The following is a 17402-nucleotide window of genomic DNA, read 5'->3' as shown; positions in this document are numbered from 1 at the left end:
GCTGACATACCTAGAAACATAATCGGGGCGAACCGGGATTCGAACCCACAATCATAGGTTTCTGGCGTGTCCAAGGGACGCAACTCTGCACAGCGAATCGCGGCGCCTTAGACGACTGGGCCACCAATGCCCCCTGAAAAATATGAAAGAAGTATCCCACTATAAATATCTAGGTATTGTCTTCACACCCAGCACTACATTAGCACTACAAACCAGAAAGGCTTTGTTTCCTATTATTGCTTTATTAAAGGATTATCCAAACATTTCTCTAAAGGTAGCATCTATAATAGTTGACAGTAAAATAGCTTCCATATTGTTATATGGTTTGGAAATTTGGGGTTACACTCCTCGTGCAAAAGTTTATCTCATGTATTGAACTCTTGGCCATGCTGCCTTTTGATGCCGAATACATTTCTTCTTCTTCTTGTATAAATTTCTTTTGCCAAGCAATTTACATTACATTCTAAATTATTTGGTCACATTGAAGCCGCTGCGACCATGTTTGAAATTTTGGTAGGAATATAGTAACTAAATAAAAGGAGTTTTTGCAGCTTAATTACCGAAATTCAGGGGATATGAGGGTCATTAGGGTTTAAAGATGAAAATGAGCATAAAATGTGCCATATCTTTCAACAGAGACATATACACTTGACACCATTACATATTCATTAATAAATAGTTGAATCATTTAACAATGACTACCTTTGGAGTCCAAACTACACATCAAATGCCTGGACATAACTATTTATAAGCTAGATAATTGGAAATACGTTAGGGACAAATGAGAAATTGCAGGGTACAATTCCTCTGAATAACTCAGTCTGCGAAATAAGCCTGAGTCTGAGTCTAGTAAAATTAGTTAGATCAGCTTATAGATACTATAGTGCATAACGAAGACTAATATCGACTGAAGATAATACCAAAATACAAGGTCCAGTTCGCAGATTCGGAAGTTTTGGGTGATGCCTCCTATGGTCACTGCACATACTACATTCTTACTGGATATCACACTTTACATCAAAACTTGCAGACGAATAACAGACGATGACATAAGCTCATGTGAATCTGAATCATGTAAGCTAAACTGTTGTCAAATGTGCAAATAGAGAGTCATTAGGCGTCAACAATAATACTCTTCAGTTTGGCTGAATCTATTGCAAAAAACCTGTAAATTTCGATAAGAATGTATTTTCAACCTTGAAACACCACATTAAAATGTTTATAGAGTTTTCAGAGCGTATCCTATAGTTTCGTCCGTGGGCCTCCATCTAGCTCCATGAAACCTATTTGGGTGTCCCCAACATCAAACTGAATCGGCTCTGTTCAGCTAACAGTGGCGTGTTGTTTGGGCGGAACACAAAATCTCCTAGAACATAAAAGAAAATACCTTCATAAAGCGAGGTTACAAATATCAAATAATGTTCTTCGAAAAAGCTTGTCTTCGTCGATTTTAACATCTCACCGCCAATTATCTTTGAGTCATTTATCAAGGGTGTTAGTAATATGTTTTAGTCGTTCAACCCAACATTACTTGCAAGGGATCGTGGACAATAATAGGCATGATACATTGACTATCATATTGTAACCATGAGGGAATCGAACCAGGCTTTTATGCTTACTAACACACTGGCATCACCTCGCTCCATAAGTAGAAGTTATTCTAAAACTGTACGTTGTCTCTTGCTGAAAAATGTTTTTTGTTTACTGAATAATAGAAACTCACTTTCGGGGGGTGACGGTGCCCTGGAGCCTTGATTCGAGATATTCTGTCCACGCAAAACATCTGAAGAAGAAAGCGAAAACGGTTTCTAGTAGAATTTTAGCATTTGATATATTTCATGGTACTCGGGCACGGCCGTAACTGCGATTGCACAAAATACGTAAAACTCCAAAAACTCCAAATGCTTCTTAGACACACTACTTGGCTAATAGTTAAAAACTGAGAGCCAAAAGAAACTTTACCAACATTAACTGATTTGCCACTTTGAAACAAAGATGCCAATCTGTTCAAAAACAGTAAAGAACACATCTCACGAATACAGCCTTCATGTTCTCTGTCGTTCTTACGGTGACGTCATCAGCTGCCAACAGCTTAGGACATCCGTTCAGTGACAGTGACCAGACGACTACGACATTATGGTCTCCGTGCTTATCGCCCTTTCAATGGCATGACCTTGACCCGTCAACATCGACGTGCCAGATTGACGTGGTGCAGGCAAACTCAGCGATGGCAACAAAGGGAATGGCGGCGAGTGCTGTTTAGTGACGAGAGCAGGTTCCAACTCTTCAAACCTGACGGGCGGACGCGAGTTTATCGACGACGTGGTGAACGTACGGCTCCTTGTTGTGTCCAGGAGGTGGAACCTTACGGGGGCGGACGTGTGATGGTCTGGGGCGGCATTTGCGGGGACGAGAAGACGGAACTTGTCAGCATCGAAGGCAATCTGACAGCACAACGCTACACTGACAATATCTTACGGCCAGTGGTTCTTCCTTTCATCCAGCGACAACAACGGACGGTGTTCCAACAAGATAACGCCACACCCCATAAAGCCCGTATTACTGGAGACTTCCTCAACGCCAACAACGTGACCGTCCTGCCGTGGCCAGCTCGATCACCAGATCTGTCACCCATAGAACATCTCTGGGACCAGCTGGGTCGTCGTCTTCGGAAACGTCAACATCCTCCCTTCACGAGACAAGCGTTGATCGTTGCCCTCCGTGAGGAATGGAATCGGATACCTGCAGTCGTTGTGAGGACGCTTGTCTACTCAGTTCGACGCCGCATTCGAAGATGCATTGCCGCTCATGGAGGTCATATCCCGTATTGAACGGTCTGGGCCGCCGTCACCTTAAAGTTGCAACCAATGTTGTTGATCGAATACTGGACGAATGACCCCTTGTCAAGAAATGTCCCTGTTGGAGGTCAAGGACTTTGTTGTTGAATTAGTAAATTCGCATTTTACTGTTCTGAATGATGAATTTCTACAATACAATTGTTATTGCTGCTTCAAATTGTGTTGGTCATATTTTATCCTAGAAATATCGTCGGTAACGTTTCCTTTGGCCGTCAGTTTACTTGGGTCTGTGAGACCTTATTTGATGGGGCTGATGACAATTGGTACACACACGACGGTGAATAACAGCATGATCACCCCTGGGTGTGTGTGTGTGTGTGTGTGTGTGGGGGGGGGGGGGGGGGGGGGGGGGGTCTGAGCCCGTGGGGAGGCATTTGCTATGATATCAGCTCCTACATCATAAAACAATCTGTTCTGTCAGCTCAGACACATCCAAAGTGAAACTGCATTCAAGAGAAATGTAAGCCTACCTGTTTGACCACCTTAAAGAATATTAGAACTTTTTTGTTCAAGCGCCACTCAGCGACTAAAGTGCTGTCAGAAATGCTAGGAAAATGCTTTTCTAACTTCATTTAATAAATACGAATCATAGGGTTATGTAAATAGCACATATCAAAATAACGCAAATGTACCTAATCGAGCCTATTCTAACTAGGATTAGCCTTAAAAGGTACTTTTACAGGTAAAATGATATTCTTAGAAAATATCCGTGTGTTGTCATGCATGTATGAAACAGCCTATAGCCTGAGGTAAGTACAGAGCATTGTCCCCAGGCCCGTGCATTCTCGCCGGTGCAAATGTCACCTGAGTTGGGGGTCTCAAAATATTGCTGTCATTATTGGCTTGAAAAATGATGGAATAGTTAAAACTATGAAACGGAATGAACGTATTGGAAGGTTGGAGTATATGAATCAAGATGTATTACTTTTCTACAAATGAGTTCTTTACCCAGCGTCTGACTCAACTGATGACGTGTCTGAATCTTTACTATCACCCAAAGGTATGATAACTGATGTAATAAGGCAGATATCTACGCGTCACGTTTGGCGGTACTGATGTTCTATTTCAAGAACGTGATCTTTTACCATACCTCTGGTGTGATTCTAGCAAAGGATACGTTGATCAACCCCATGACATGTGTGAGTTGAATGTTTTGTTACGTCTTGCCACGAAGCCTTTACAGTTAGCTCAGATAAGCTCAATAGGTTTGAGCTCACAATGGCTCACAGGCGTACATAAGAAACGCGACCGTATTGTGCCTCCATTAGTTGAACTTTCGTTTCAGATGGTCTGAAATCGACATTGCAAGATTTCAGATATTCCTGCATGGTCGCCTTCAGTTGGTTGGCTGGTTGGTTTGTTGGTTTACGCTGCACTCAGCAATATTCCAGCTATATGACGGCGGTCTGTAAATAATCGAGTCTGGACCAGACAATCCTGTTTGATATCATGAGCATCGATCCACGCAATTGGGATCGATGACATGCATCAACCAAGTCAGCCAGCCTGACCACCCGATCCCGTTAGTCGCCTTTTACGACAAGCAGAGTCGCCTTTTATGGCAAGTATGGGTTGCTGAAGACCGGATCTTCACTGGTGTGTTTAGATTAGATTGGGCAGTAGCTGGTGTTCCAACAAGTCTATAAACACACACACATTTCCTTATGATAATCATAAGTTGTCCTTTTCGACGTGAAAACTAGCTCGCATCCATCAATAAGCCCTAGATCATGGGTAAAATACAATAATCTGAATCTTTCTCCTGTAATATTGTCGATTGGACTCCTTGTGACGAAAATACTTCAAACCGCAGGTAGGTAGATCGGTAGTTACTTCAGCCTGTGAAACATTCTATTTTGTTTTAACGGGCAAAAATATTTTTTCTAGCATTTCCGACAGTAATATTTGGGTTTTTTTAACAGATGGGACTTGGTTTTCACTAGCTGATTATAACTGTATGTCTTCACCACGTACACGTACCCGGATTAACCATTATTTACCATGATTAGGCTCATCTTCCCGAGGCAAGAGCGTCCACTAGCCTCTTTATCAAAGTCTTGTTTCCACAACCAGGCTTTGATATAGGCTAGTGGACACGCTTGCGTCAGGAAGATTGATTAGGCTGTAAATGTGAAAAAAAACGTTCGCTAGCCAACCTTTCAAATGTGACACCATGTATGTGATGAATAACGACCTACCTCCAGTGGTAAGGTTCATGGTGAAGTTTTGTAATCTGTTGGCTGTCTGATCAATCATGGACGCATCCCCGCAACCGTTGAAGGTAGCAGGTGTGATGCACCGTCGCCGGAGTGATTCGTACAACGACTGAATACACAAGATACTGACTATATTGACATGTATACACATACATGTCTAAACCTTATCCTAATACTACAAATTTCTAACTCAAATGATCCATGTCAAATACATTTATATATCATGTCATCTGGAATTATACATGCACAATTTCATTATTACTAATCTTGCTGGTGAAATGACCTTGTAAAGACTGAATGAGGGAGGCCTGCCCTTTTCTACATTCATGGAAACATATCCGCAAGGGATCATTACTTCGAGATTTACTTATTTGCACCTTGGATGTTTTGCTTATAAGGGAACCTGTCGATGAAATACAACCTGCAGTTTCTGGTACTGTCTGCTTCTCTCAGATAATCTCTCCGCCAACTCACTGTGCTTCTTCTTCATACTGTCCAGGTCCTTCTTGGCCACTGGAACACGTTTCAATGGACTCCAGTGTCATATTAATTATCTATATTTCGTTACAAAGCGTATAGTCATTATTCAAGTTTACTAGCTATAGATAAGTGTTTGAATGATCAATACCTAAATTAGATTTGATTTCTACCTGCTATTGTCATGCAAGGACAGACTAACATGAGATTTGACAACTCAAGACGACAGTACAACCCACAAAAATTCTAAAATTTAAACTGATTGTTCATCATGCGACATCCAAGGCAAATGACGGTACATCTTGATATCCCATATATGATCGTTTCATTTGATTCATTGTTATGTTGTGATTATCAAGCAAATGTTTTCAGTTTGTCAACATTATTATTTCTAATTATACACTTGTAAGAGAGAATGTAATACACTGTACTCAAACCTTTTAAATGGGATTTCAAGGCAGGGGGTAGTCAAGAAAAATAACGCACACACAGTATCTGAAACGAATGCATTCTATCCACATTCTATACATACAATTATGTTTATGTTAACATCATTGAGAAAGCCTTATGGTTACGACACTTAGTGAACGTAACCTGTCTGACAACTTCGCGTCATGTGCATATTATTAGACATCTATGATGGAAATGAGAAATACATTGATTCCTTCTCGAGACAGGATACTTGTCAACTCAGTTTGAGTTTTTGACACGATTTGTTCATAGTATTGCTGAAGCTGTGAAGACTTTTCCCTGTGTTTGGTCGCTTGGTATTCCTGGTAGATGATTTCTTGGTGGGTCTGAAAGTGTGACGTTCAATGTAAGAAAAGGCGACACAACAAGGGAAGGTTAAAGAACTGGGCTCCGGGTAATTGGCAGTTCTTGCAAGTTAGATTCAAACTATCTCAAATTTGATTATGTATACAAATCTCACATACTCATTACAATGTCTGTTTCACACATGGCACAAATACGTTTTGGCGTAGGTCAGGAAAGGTTAGGGTCAGTTTGTAAGTCGTTAAGATGCGACCATTGATCTTCTTTACCTATTTGGTTGGTTACCTATCTAAAATGGCCATTGCATATTACTAACCGTTTACAAATTGAATTGGCGTCAGGTTTAAGTTAAATATCGGTCGACGAAATGTTTCCTAAACAAGTGTTGCGTCAGTTTCAACCTGGTCTTTTGACTTTGATCCTCCGACATGCTTACAGACTCTACTTGTCAACAGATTTCATCTCTCGATGGTGGAACACCTTCTTTCTGATAAATTGAAAAGCATTACCTTTGTGAGGAAATGTTTATTCTGCACAAAATACAACGTTGAACAATAATTACATAAAACATGAATCATTCATCCGAAATGCAATCCCTAAATATACATAGACGACGAACAATCACAAACTAATTGCGTTGTGCTCCTGGTCATCTGTGAAATCACCAATATCAGCTCCTGCTGACTTTGAAACCCAAGCGTCAGTTCATTTAGGAACATGTTATTGACTCGCCATTAATACACTAATATAACAGAAAGACATTAGTTTGTCCAAAAGATTAGCGTTACTTTTGTCACTATAAATTACAGCCAAATTCAAAGTTTCCCAATTCTATTAAGTGAAATGCAATGCTTTGAATGACAAAATAATCAAACACTATAAGTAGTTTCAAAGTACTTGCTAGTCCCGTCATATCAGAGTTATTTCATCGCGTTAATAAACCCGACAAAAAAACAACAACCTCTACTATCACAAGAAACGCCAAGAAAGTCCTTTGTGCGATTCGAACTACATCATGAGCATGTGTTTATGAATCATTATCAAATAGTGATGATAGCAGGTGTTCGAAAAAAGGTGAGCGCATCCTTCAAAACCGTTGGCACCCGTCACAAACACACGAAAAGGCAAGTTAATTGATCATTATTGTTTAAGACTGGCTAAGCAACAGAATGACATTATCGTCGCATTGAGATCGTAGCGCTGGTAGATGTTACTCACACCAGTGTATTGTGGTGTTACCGGTTACAATATGCTTCAACATTTGCCACACGTGTTATATTCCTAAAAAGACACTGAAAAGAGATAAGGTAGCATATGCTTCCATATTTAAGGTTATTATTGAATACTAGTATTCGGTTCCAAATGAAAATCGGGGCATCGAATACTCATTAACACCATATCAGGTTTTTTCTCTCTCAGAGCATTGTTAATTTCTAATGTGGTATAGAACATATTCTCAGTGACACGAGTTACTTGAAATAACAAAAATGCTAAGACAAAGGTGTTATTCACTAGCCGTAAAGGCAAAAGACACACATATTTATACAACATAAAACGGCACGCCAGAGAATAACCAGTCTCAATGATGTACCGAAACAAAGTCTATTGGAAGTATTTAAAGCAAAATAGCGGTGGGAAATATATGAATGGACCACTGAAAATCAGTGATGACACCAGATGTCCTGACCTACCGGTAGAACACTCAAAGATGTACAATAGATTATCATAGAGTTGGTGTATTTACCTAAAAGCATCAACCAAACCTTCTTACACGCCCACGTGTAAAAACGGTGATTACAAAATCATGACAAAAATGGTCATCATGTCACATCTCTTTTATGAAATGTTTAAACACTCAATGACGTTAATGTGACTTGTGTTACTTGGGCGGGGTCACGGGTGGACCAGTCGTCTAAGGCGCCCCAATTGGGTGTGCAGAGTTGCGTCCCTTGGGTACGCCAGAAACTAATGGTCGTGGGTTCGACCCGATTATGTTTCTAGGTTTGTCAGCACCAGATCCGTGCTCGTGGATTTCACCTGAGACCTGCATCGTGAGACCACAGTAAGCTGACACGCCGTGATATAACTGGAATATTGTTCAAAGGGGCGTTAAACCCAACTCACTCACTCATCTTAGTTGAGCCTCTCTGAAAATCGATTTTCCATGTACTTGTATCACAAAGGGTAACAAGTGTCACATCACATTGTTATCATTTGTGAAATGTTTTAAATCTCCATTGACGAAAATGTGAACATTTTCATGTGTGCCTCTTAGAAAAGCTGTGTTTCTTCCAACGTCACTGAAAGAAAGTGCAAGGACCTTGCACCGTGACAGAATCATTTGATCTAAAATAACAGTACGTAATCCGAGACATGAATCGATTGTGCCTCTCTCCTCGTCAATGTCCAATACAGTACCGCCTGAATCTATCATTTTATATCCAAACCTACTCCTAGATATTTTTCGAAAGTCGTCAGAATCAGTAGCGATGAATACCTTCGTATTCATTTGTGTCCACTGTTGTAAAATCCGTAGTATATTCTGAACATTTTCAGTTCGAGGGTTAGTTCCAAGTTTTACATGTGCACATGTGAGATCTTCGTATCTTCTTACAGAATGACCGTTGAGTGCAAGTATATCTTGCAATGCAATCTGTGCTTGAACTGAAGGTCCCATCAACATATTCCAGTTGTCCTTAAATGAAGAGGATTGTGTTTGTGTTGCCACTTGAGATAACTGTTTCTGGTAAACTGGATTTTGTGTTACGACTCCATGAAAGTCCATTGTTGCTCTGATGAATACAATATCTTGAGAGTAATACATATTGAAGTTTTTCCATCTCAAAATATCCAAAAATGTTGAATTATGAACGTCATTGATGACAAAGAGAGACTTTCCTCGAAGTTCTTCGATATTCGGTATCCAGTTCAACTGATTAGGGAGTAGGAAGTGCTGTAGTTTACACGGTGACGTCATGGACACTTTAAATATCCTGTTAGTTAGATTTGCCAGGAGAAACGTACTGATAATCCCTGCCTGTCGAACTCCCCATCCTCCACAAAGCTTTTGTTTATTACACAGATAGACCAAATACTTGTTTCTGTTAATCAAAGGCTGTGGTGTGGGATTATCATTGCCACCCTGTTTTAATGATCTTTGTACAACATCACCAGAGCTCCCATTTACTTTCTCAGATACTCCATTTATGTGTCGTCTGCCAATCAGTACATCAACAGCCTTTTGGCCCTTGTCCCTAGTTGGAGCGACGTTATTTGTATGCGAACCCTGACTGTCGAGTATCTGTGATAGCCTCAAATTATTCATCCTTGTGTCCACAAGGTCCCTGTTGTACAGCATCACGTGATAGGATAGGATCAGGGAACAGTTGAAGAAAACGAGGATCAGAGCTAACTTTCCCAAGAGGCATGTGGACACCTGCAACACAGAAAGCAGTAATTATAATGAAAAGTTTAACATGCACATACAATCTAAGATTTGTTGTAAGCCCAATCCACGCTACACTGTCATATTGTGTTTAGAATGTGAACATATACAAGTTATGTTTAGATCTAAACATGTTTAGGAATGTGTTCAAATCCAAAACGGAATGTATACACATTTGGTGCGTTCTATCTAAACACGTTTCGGTACATCGTTTTGCAAATGTGGTGGCGACTGTGATCACATTTAATTGTCCCTTGCCAACCAAACATTAGCCATTTAAAGCACATTTCAATAAATACAAATTCTTAAATATTCTGTTGTTGTCATTGCTAGACCCGTGAAGATTCCGGGGTAGAATAGGTCTTCAGCAACCCATGCTTGTCGTAAAAGGCGACTAACGGGATCGGGTGGTCTGGCTCGATGACTTGGTTGATGCATGTCATCGATCCCAATTGCGTGGATCGATGCTCATGATATTAATCACTGGATTGTCTGGTCCAGACTCGATTATTTACAGACCGCCGTCATATAGCGGGAATATTGCTTGACATGCATCAACGAAGTCAGCCAGCCTGACCACCCGATCCCGTTAGTCGCCTCTTACAACAAGCATAGTCGCCTTTTAGGGCAAGCATAGGTTGCTGAAGACCTATTCTACCCCAGATCTTCACCTGTAAAACAGAACTAATATTATATTATATGTTTGATATATGTCTTAAACTTCATGTTGATTATCTTATCGATGTTTATCATGTATCAGTGTAGTGAGTATTGTTTTACGCCGCTCTTAGCAATATTTCAGCAATAATTCGGCCGGAGACACTAGAAATAGGCTTTACACGTTGTACCCATGTGGGGAATCGAACCCGGGTCTTCGGTGTGACGAGCTAACGCTTTAACCCTGTGTATCAGTGTAACTAATCGTGCACACATGATTCGTTGTTTATGTCACAAAAAGATATTATTCTACCAATTAAACATAAAGCTAAGCACGTTCCTTGTCCCATAATTTTGACGCGTTAAGGATCTAAACATTTTTAGAATAGTGTTTATACATTTGTGAAAGAGCCTTATCCTCCCTAAACATGTCTTGTATGTGTTTACATTCTAAACACATGTTGTACAATGTAGTTAGGTCTGATGTCCGCAAACTCTTGGAAGCAAACTTTTAATAAATACATGCATGGCCGGTAGACAATCATGTCAGTATGAAACACAAAACACAACGGATGGGAATATTTTGTGTACATGATTATAGCTATTCAAAAAATGCCGATTCATACTTCAAAATAAAACACATATGAAATCACATAGGAAGATTAAGATTCATATATACAAGGATATTCCATGCAAGGCGTACATTGCACTTGTTTACCCGTTCCCCAATTTAAAGATGTATAAAAGTAATGATACAAAAAGAGTATCATTATATTAGACTGATATTTTCAAAATTGATAAAATGATGTTATTCTATTTATGAAAGGGTGCTTGAACGACTCGTCAGTATGTCGGTGCACTTGAGCGAAAGGGTAGGCCGCCATATGATTAGCAAAACTAATGTGTCTGTATAATAGCTATATAAATAAGGGCGAAAGGGTGTTTCTCATATCAGCAAATACTCATTTCAATACATTCTTTTCTGATGTACTGTTGCGTCACGCGTCATGGCTTCTTAGTCAAACGTTGGACTTTGTATAACCGTATAGAAACTAGTGCGTAATGAATATTCTTAAATCTTATACACACGCATATTTATCTCAGATTTTTCATCTTGTGGTATGACACATATTTTGTTTATAAGTAGTGTTTTGCAGTGTTATATGACTTGTATATGTGAGAAGTTTATGAGATATCAACAGTATGTACAGCCTCTTTAAGGATGTTGATAAAATACCTCGACTCCAACATAAGCAGAAGAACAATTTAGATTTTGGAAATCTATTGATGCCTTAACGTTTGAGCCGGCTTCTCTTAAAAAGCACAATAATATAGAATAGAACTGACATGGTTCAAAGATGCACTAGTATACGGTACACTTGATTTGACATTGATTAATATTTGGACCTTAGATCGATTGTCATTTTGAAGAATGTTCATATAATTATATATGTCTTGTATGCTTTGGTGAACTCATAGTATTACCACGACGTCACAAACAGCACTGACATTATTTACATGACCTGACATTTTCTAAATAACAAGTTTCTCCCACCTATGGACTTTGTCTCCCTTTGTGATACGAGTCTTGTAACTAACCTACGTGGCATAGGTCACTGATGAGGGTTTCTCGGGAGGAAACGGTCAGTGAATAACTCTCACAAGATAATAAGAAGGTTGTCATGGATGAGGATTTCTCATTCATCAGGCAATTAGGTTGTATACAACGCGATTATCTACATAATATATAAGTCGATTTACTTAATTTGAACATTCCTTGAGCTATAGTCGAGTCATCAATGTTATATAATCTAAGAGTAGACTTCGCAGTGGTTCCAACGAACCCCTAAGCAGGGTTTATACCAAAAGTAAAAGGTTTCACCGGTACCCTCGGGTAATGTTTTCACAGCCGGTATAAACCCCGGACCCCTTCCGTCTAAGTAAGAGAGGCAGTTCAGGGGCAGGGATAATGGGTTGGATTCTTTCCTTGGGCTGCTTTTTGATATCATCGTAAATTGTGTAAACTCCGTCATAGACCGAAATAGCATATAGTTATCAACTTCATAGTTATAAAAGGCTAAAGTATATCTATATTACTAAGACACCATACAGCATGTTATGCTTATACACGACCTACCGTACTCTTTTTAAATGAGTGGTAACGGAGTTCAGGGGCGGGGATAACGGATGAATTCTTTCCTTGCACTATTTACTACTTGCACTATCATTCAAAATTGTATAAACTCCGTCCGAGTCCATTTAATAATGTGATAAGTCCATATGGTTATAGCAGGCCCCATTGTGTATTTATTAACATCAGCATGATCCATAAGCTACCTAGGTAAACAGGTATTAACACATGCACAAACAATGAAGTTGAAAAACAATGTTTCCTGAGGAATGGCAGTTTAGTGTGACAAAGAAAGTATTACCTTCATATTTCTGTCCCGAACTTTCTCTGCTGAATCCGGTTCCTTTTCGCTGCCAACCATGAGCAGGGGATACATATATTGTGCCTGTTTGGTAGGTTCACCTACATCCGTACTGGCTTGAATGCGAGTTGCTAATAAAATTAAGCCCTTGGAGGTGTGGCTTCGTGTCCTGACATAGCTTGTGGGCTGCTGGTAGCTTGGGCAATGAGACACGTTAAAGTTAAAGAATGAAGGGCGGGATCCCACGCACGAGAGATTTCTTTGTAAACGCGACTCGAGGCAGCTTGGATAGGTGGTTAACACTGACAATATCATTGTGTGAACACGATCGGCATGCGCAAACGGGTATAGTGAACATGTTCTGCGACCTTTGCATGTACCGACTGATATATAAAATACTAAACGTTATGTAATACAGTCGTTTCTCGCTATCACTATCTGGAATTGAATTTAGCCATGATGAAACCTATATTGACAAAATTACACTCTTTGCAGTCTGCAGTTTATAGCGCTAAGAAAAGTCAGATTATCTACAAGTGTATCATTGTCCCATTAACAGCGACACTGACATCCTACAATTTGGGAGAACATGTTCTTGTCTTACTTGGTAAGTCCAGAATGAGAGTGCTCTGGTGCAGATCTCCATAATTACTTCAGGCCTCTGTCCGGCTATCACCATCTGCGTGTTGCAGAAACAATCTGTATAGTTTAGTTAAATACATTTCCCCAAAACGTTAGCTTATAAATATGGCAGTTACCTATTTACTATTAATGATAGCAGTTTATGTTTTATTTTGCAGAATAACCAATCTCGTATATATAATTGAGCAGATGTTTATACGTTGGAAACACATAGTGAGCTTCTAAATTAAGCCAAAATCATCATTTGAAAAACACTCTAAACACTTATAGTAATTACGAATTTTTGTTAGTAGTGATGAAACTGGTAAGTTTTAAATGTGTACACGGATATGATTGATATAGTTTAGCACTGTTATTTAACCTTCAACCGTGAACAGAATGTGTGTGAGCGAATATATGCTAATATTTAACTATATTAGCAACTTTCACAACATCGGTGTGCATAAAATCACTCAGTCGGAGCACAGTGCGACCACTCGACCCTCATTTTTTATCGACACTTACGATACAAATGGCAATATTCCTTAAATTTTAAAGGAACTTAGAATAATATCACTGGGATTGTGTCAATACAATATATCCCGTCATTGATAATGTGCACATTGAACACGTGTGACAGTAATAGTGACGTGGTTGTGTTGTGTGTTGAAGGCATTTATGAGCTTTTTAAACGCATTTCATGTTTTCTTTTATGTTTATCATCTTCTATAATATACCAGGATTACATTTGAACTAGATTATACTATAAAAATAGATAAAATGATTTAAAGCTATTATTAACACATTGGTGACGCCTGGTACGGTACACTTCGTTCAGGTGTACGTCAATATCTTCATACTAAGTTCAGCTCTTTATCACAGGTGGGTGAATGATATTAACACATGAAAAAGCTGATGACAGTTTATTCACACCTCAAGTTGTTTATATAGAAAGGGGCGTCAACAAACGTATTAGTGCTTGGTAATTAAACACACTCCCCCATCGTATAATGCTGATCAAAGTATACAATCACGCATTGTGCGTCAAACAGAATTTCCCTATCACTGCACATATATCTCTTTCGTGTTTAGAGCGTATAGTCCATGTATCACAGATCAATGAAATGTCTCGATATTTGGTCCAATAAACACTTTACTGTTTCTTTTTCGCACAATGGTGGGAAATTTTGCATTCCAGAGTTTATGTGACTTTAATTTATTGTTTTTTTATGCACAATTTATCTCAATAATCAAACAATTATATAGTGTGTATATGTCATAGCCTATGTTATACTTACAGATTTCCACTGTTCTGTGGGCTGCACGTTACTTCTGACAATGTCGCACTTTCCTGATAGAGTAGTCTCACCTACATAAAATATGATAATACTGCATGAGTGAGTGTGTAATGCTGAATTTACTAAACATCTGTCACACTGTTTGTATTTTCTGAACGAGAATATGACTCCTTCCAGTTCAAATGATAATAAATATGTGTCTGGAGATACATGTCCATGGTGATTATTTGCAAAGCTATCCACAATCAACCAGATCTGTCACTGTGTCATACGAAGTTTATTTTAAGTAGGTATTTAACTACACATTGCATAGTAATATATCAAATAGATTGAATATAAGATGAAGTGAAAATAAAAATTTATAACGATATCCCCTTCATACATATAACATTGAAAGGCTGCTTGACAGGATGCACCAGTGAACACTGTAGAACTGAAACTTTGAAAACGCATAGTGGACTTTGACGCTTGATAAGTAACATGACTGGAACCTTTTGTTCAGGTACGAGAACGTGAATGAGGATTTTAAACTCAGACAAAACTGTTGCAATGCTGCAGTTATATCCCAAATTCCACTTTGCGTTTTCATAGTGTGTCAGTATATATACCACAATATATAGATTCAAACTCATCGAGAAAGTTAGTATGTTACTCACAAGCAGGACAAACAACTGATTTGTTGAATTCTCGACTCCCATCTTCATCACAGAATACATCTTAGAAGGTTAAGAATGTCCCTATGTAAAGTAACTTGGCTTATGTGAAAATAAATATATTGCTAATAATCTCTTTATATATATAGTCACGAAATAAGTTATGTATATAAGGTAAATTCTATAAAGGAACCCTCAAGTTCTTAATTTCAGGAATTTAAAAGGGCATGAGTGTAGGCTGCAAGAGCTTCGAAGGGAAGGGGGTTAAATACATGCTCTCTCTCGAGAGATGCATCGCATTGCAACGACGTGTAGTCCTAAATTACAGGAATAACTTTGAAATGAGTTCATAAGCTACAATTATTGTTGGTGTATCTTTCCTTTAAAGCATGTATACATGTAACAACTTGAATCCCGTTCGATCACAGAAAGACAAGTATTTAAAAAACGCATAGTATGTCCCATACTGAGTTGCCATCAATAAATGTAATCCATCATGCGTGAATGTTCGTCAAAGTATTAACTGTAATCAACTCGAAATGAAAACGGTATCCTATTAAATAGGTTTGTGGACCATCCTTAAACACCATGCACATACACAATTACAACCGGTGATAGGCTTTCACATACCCCTTCTATACCCATATACCCAGCTTTTACATTGCCTCATTTGCCACCATACATATACAGTTAACTTCTTGTAAGCCTATAGAACGACTATGATGTGCTGACAATATACTGATTTGAATACTTATGGGTGAAGTGACCCAATTACCTTGGAAAATGACTGGTATCAGGGTACGTGAGACCCATTCCTCAGAAAGGAAAGATACATTTAGTCCGGTATAATATCAGGGTTAATCGAACGGCTGAAATTGCAGTGCTAGGTATCGCGTATACTTGTAGTGTATTACATGTGGGTAATATTTGAACTGTAAATCTTGCAGACTTGCAGACTAGTATGTCAATCGGCCATAGGCCACGTCACAAATTAAAGGTAAGGATACGTGAGCACGAAGTAACCTGAAAAAGAGGTGCAATTTCTTTTTTAATTTGTTAAGGTAATCACTGAACACTGATAAATAGATTTACAAAAATTACCAACCTGTATTGATCGATTAGCTCCGTCGTATGTAAAACTAAAACATTTAATAATTTGTGTATAGGCTCTAAGCATGTAAGCGAATGTAGGTTATATGTATTAGATTATGATCATCGTATTTCTGTAGCCACGTATAAAGCCCAGCATATTATTTCAGTTGCTAAAGAAATGGGATGTTGTATGATTCTATACTATAAATCTAAAAATGATTTGATATCATGATTGATGATAGACATACCCATGCAAACGATCGGATTTGTTTTCTGCACTTTTTAAAGTTGCATATCAAATCTCCATCCATTGTCTCGTCCTTTTCTACCACAGCTGTTTAGTGCCTCTAATCTACTAGAAAAATAAATAAAAACCTTGCAAAACAAAGTTCGAAATTACGAATAGAAACAAAGGGATCCTTGTCGTAATTCTGAAATACTATGCTATAAACTTTAAAGATCTAGGAGAGCCCTAGATTCATATGATCTTTACATTATCAGTTCGGTGCCGGGAAGTGCAGTTCATAAAGCAGTACGGCTCGGAACAACGAATGTCATTTCTAAACACGGCTACCTAAAACGACCTGAATAACGCATATTATTCTTCTACATTACGAATATGACCTATCCGGAATGACGACCTACACATCGATTTACACATTTGTAATGATTACATATGCATTCTTAAAGCAAAATAGACGCGCAGAAGCACCTGTCACAAACAAATGTCGTCTGCTACGACTCGCACGTGTTTCTAATATTCCCCTTACGTTAAACTACATCACAAGTACTTCATCAAGATATCTTCAAAATTGTTTATTTTCTTTTTTCTGACTCTTACAAAAAACAGAATTGTAAGATTTTTGGTTATGTATCAAT

General features: G+C 38.7%; 2 protein-coding genes across 2 annotated transcripts; both read right to left on the bottom strand.

Annotated features, from left to right (window-relative positions):
* Positions 1 to 231: 231 nt before the first annotated feature.
* Positions 232 to 17262, bottom strand: LOC124140493 (E3 ubiquitin-protein ligase CCNB1IP1-like). The gene is made up of 12 exons (XM_046508064.2): positions 17236 to 17262; positions 16772 to 16878; positions 16439 to 16454; positions 15435 to 15494; positions 14779 to 14849; positions 13464 to 13538; positions 6234 to 6348; positions 5989 to 6009; positions 5496 to 5587; positions 5057 to 5183; positions 1724 to 1783; positions 232 to 1366 (listed from the first exon to the last, which is right to left on the bottom strand). Exons 2-12 carry the CDS (start codon positions 16832 to 16834, stop codon positions 1284 to 1286), a joined length of 783 nt encoding a protein of 260 aa, XP_046364020.1. The 5' UTR covers positions 16835 to 16878; positions 17236 to 17262; the 3' UTR covers positions 232 to 1283.
* LOC124140491 lies at positions 6836 to 13304 on the bottom strand. Its single transcript, XM_046508062.2, has 2 exons — positions 12860 to 13304; positions 6836 to 9761 (listed from the first exon to the last, which is right to left on the bottom strand). Exons 1-2 carry the CDS (start codon positions 13172 to 13174, stop codon positions 8520 to 8522), a joined length of 1557 nt encoding a protein of 518 aa, XP_046364018.2. The 5' UTR covers positions 13175 to 13304; the 3' UTR covers positions 6836 to 8519.
* Positions 17263 to 17402: the final 140 nt, after the last annotated feature.

Source organism: Haliotis rufescens, unplaced genomic scaffold, assembly GCF_023055435.1.
Source record: "Haliotis rufescens isolate VD_foot unplaced genomic scaffold, xgHalRufe1.0.p SCAF_4, whole genome shotgun sequence".
NCBI classification, from domain to species: Eukaryota; Metazoa; Mollusca; class Gastropoda; order Lepetellida; family Haliotidae; genus Haliotis; species Haliotis rufescens.
The sequence above is the reverse complement of the archived record's forward strand: the minus strand, read 5'-3'. Positions and strand labels throughout refer to the sequence as shown.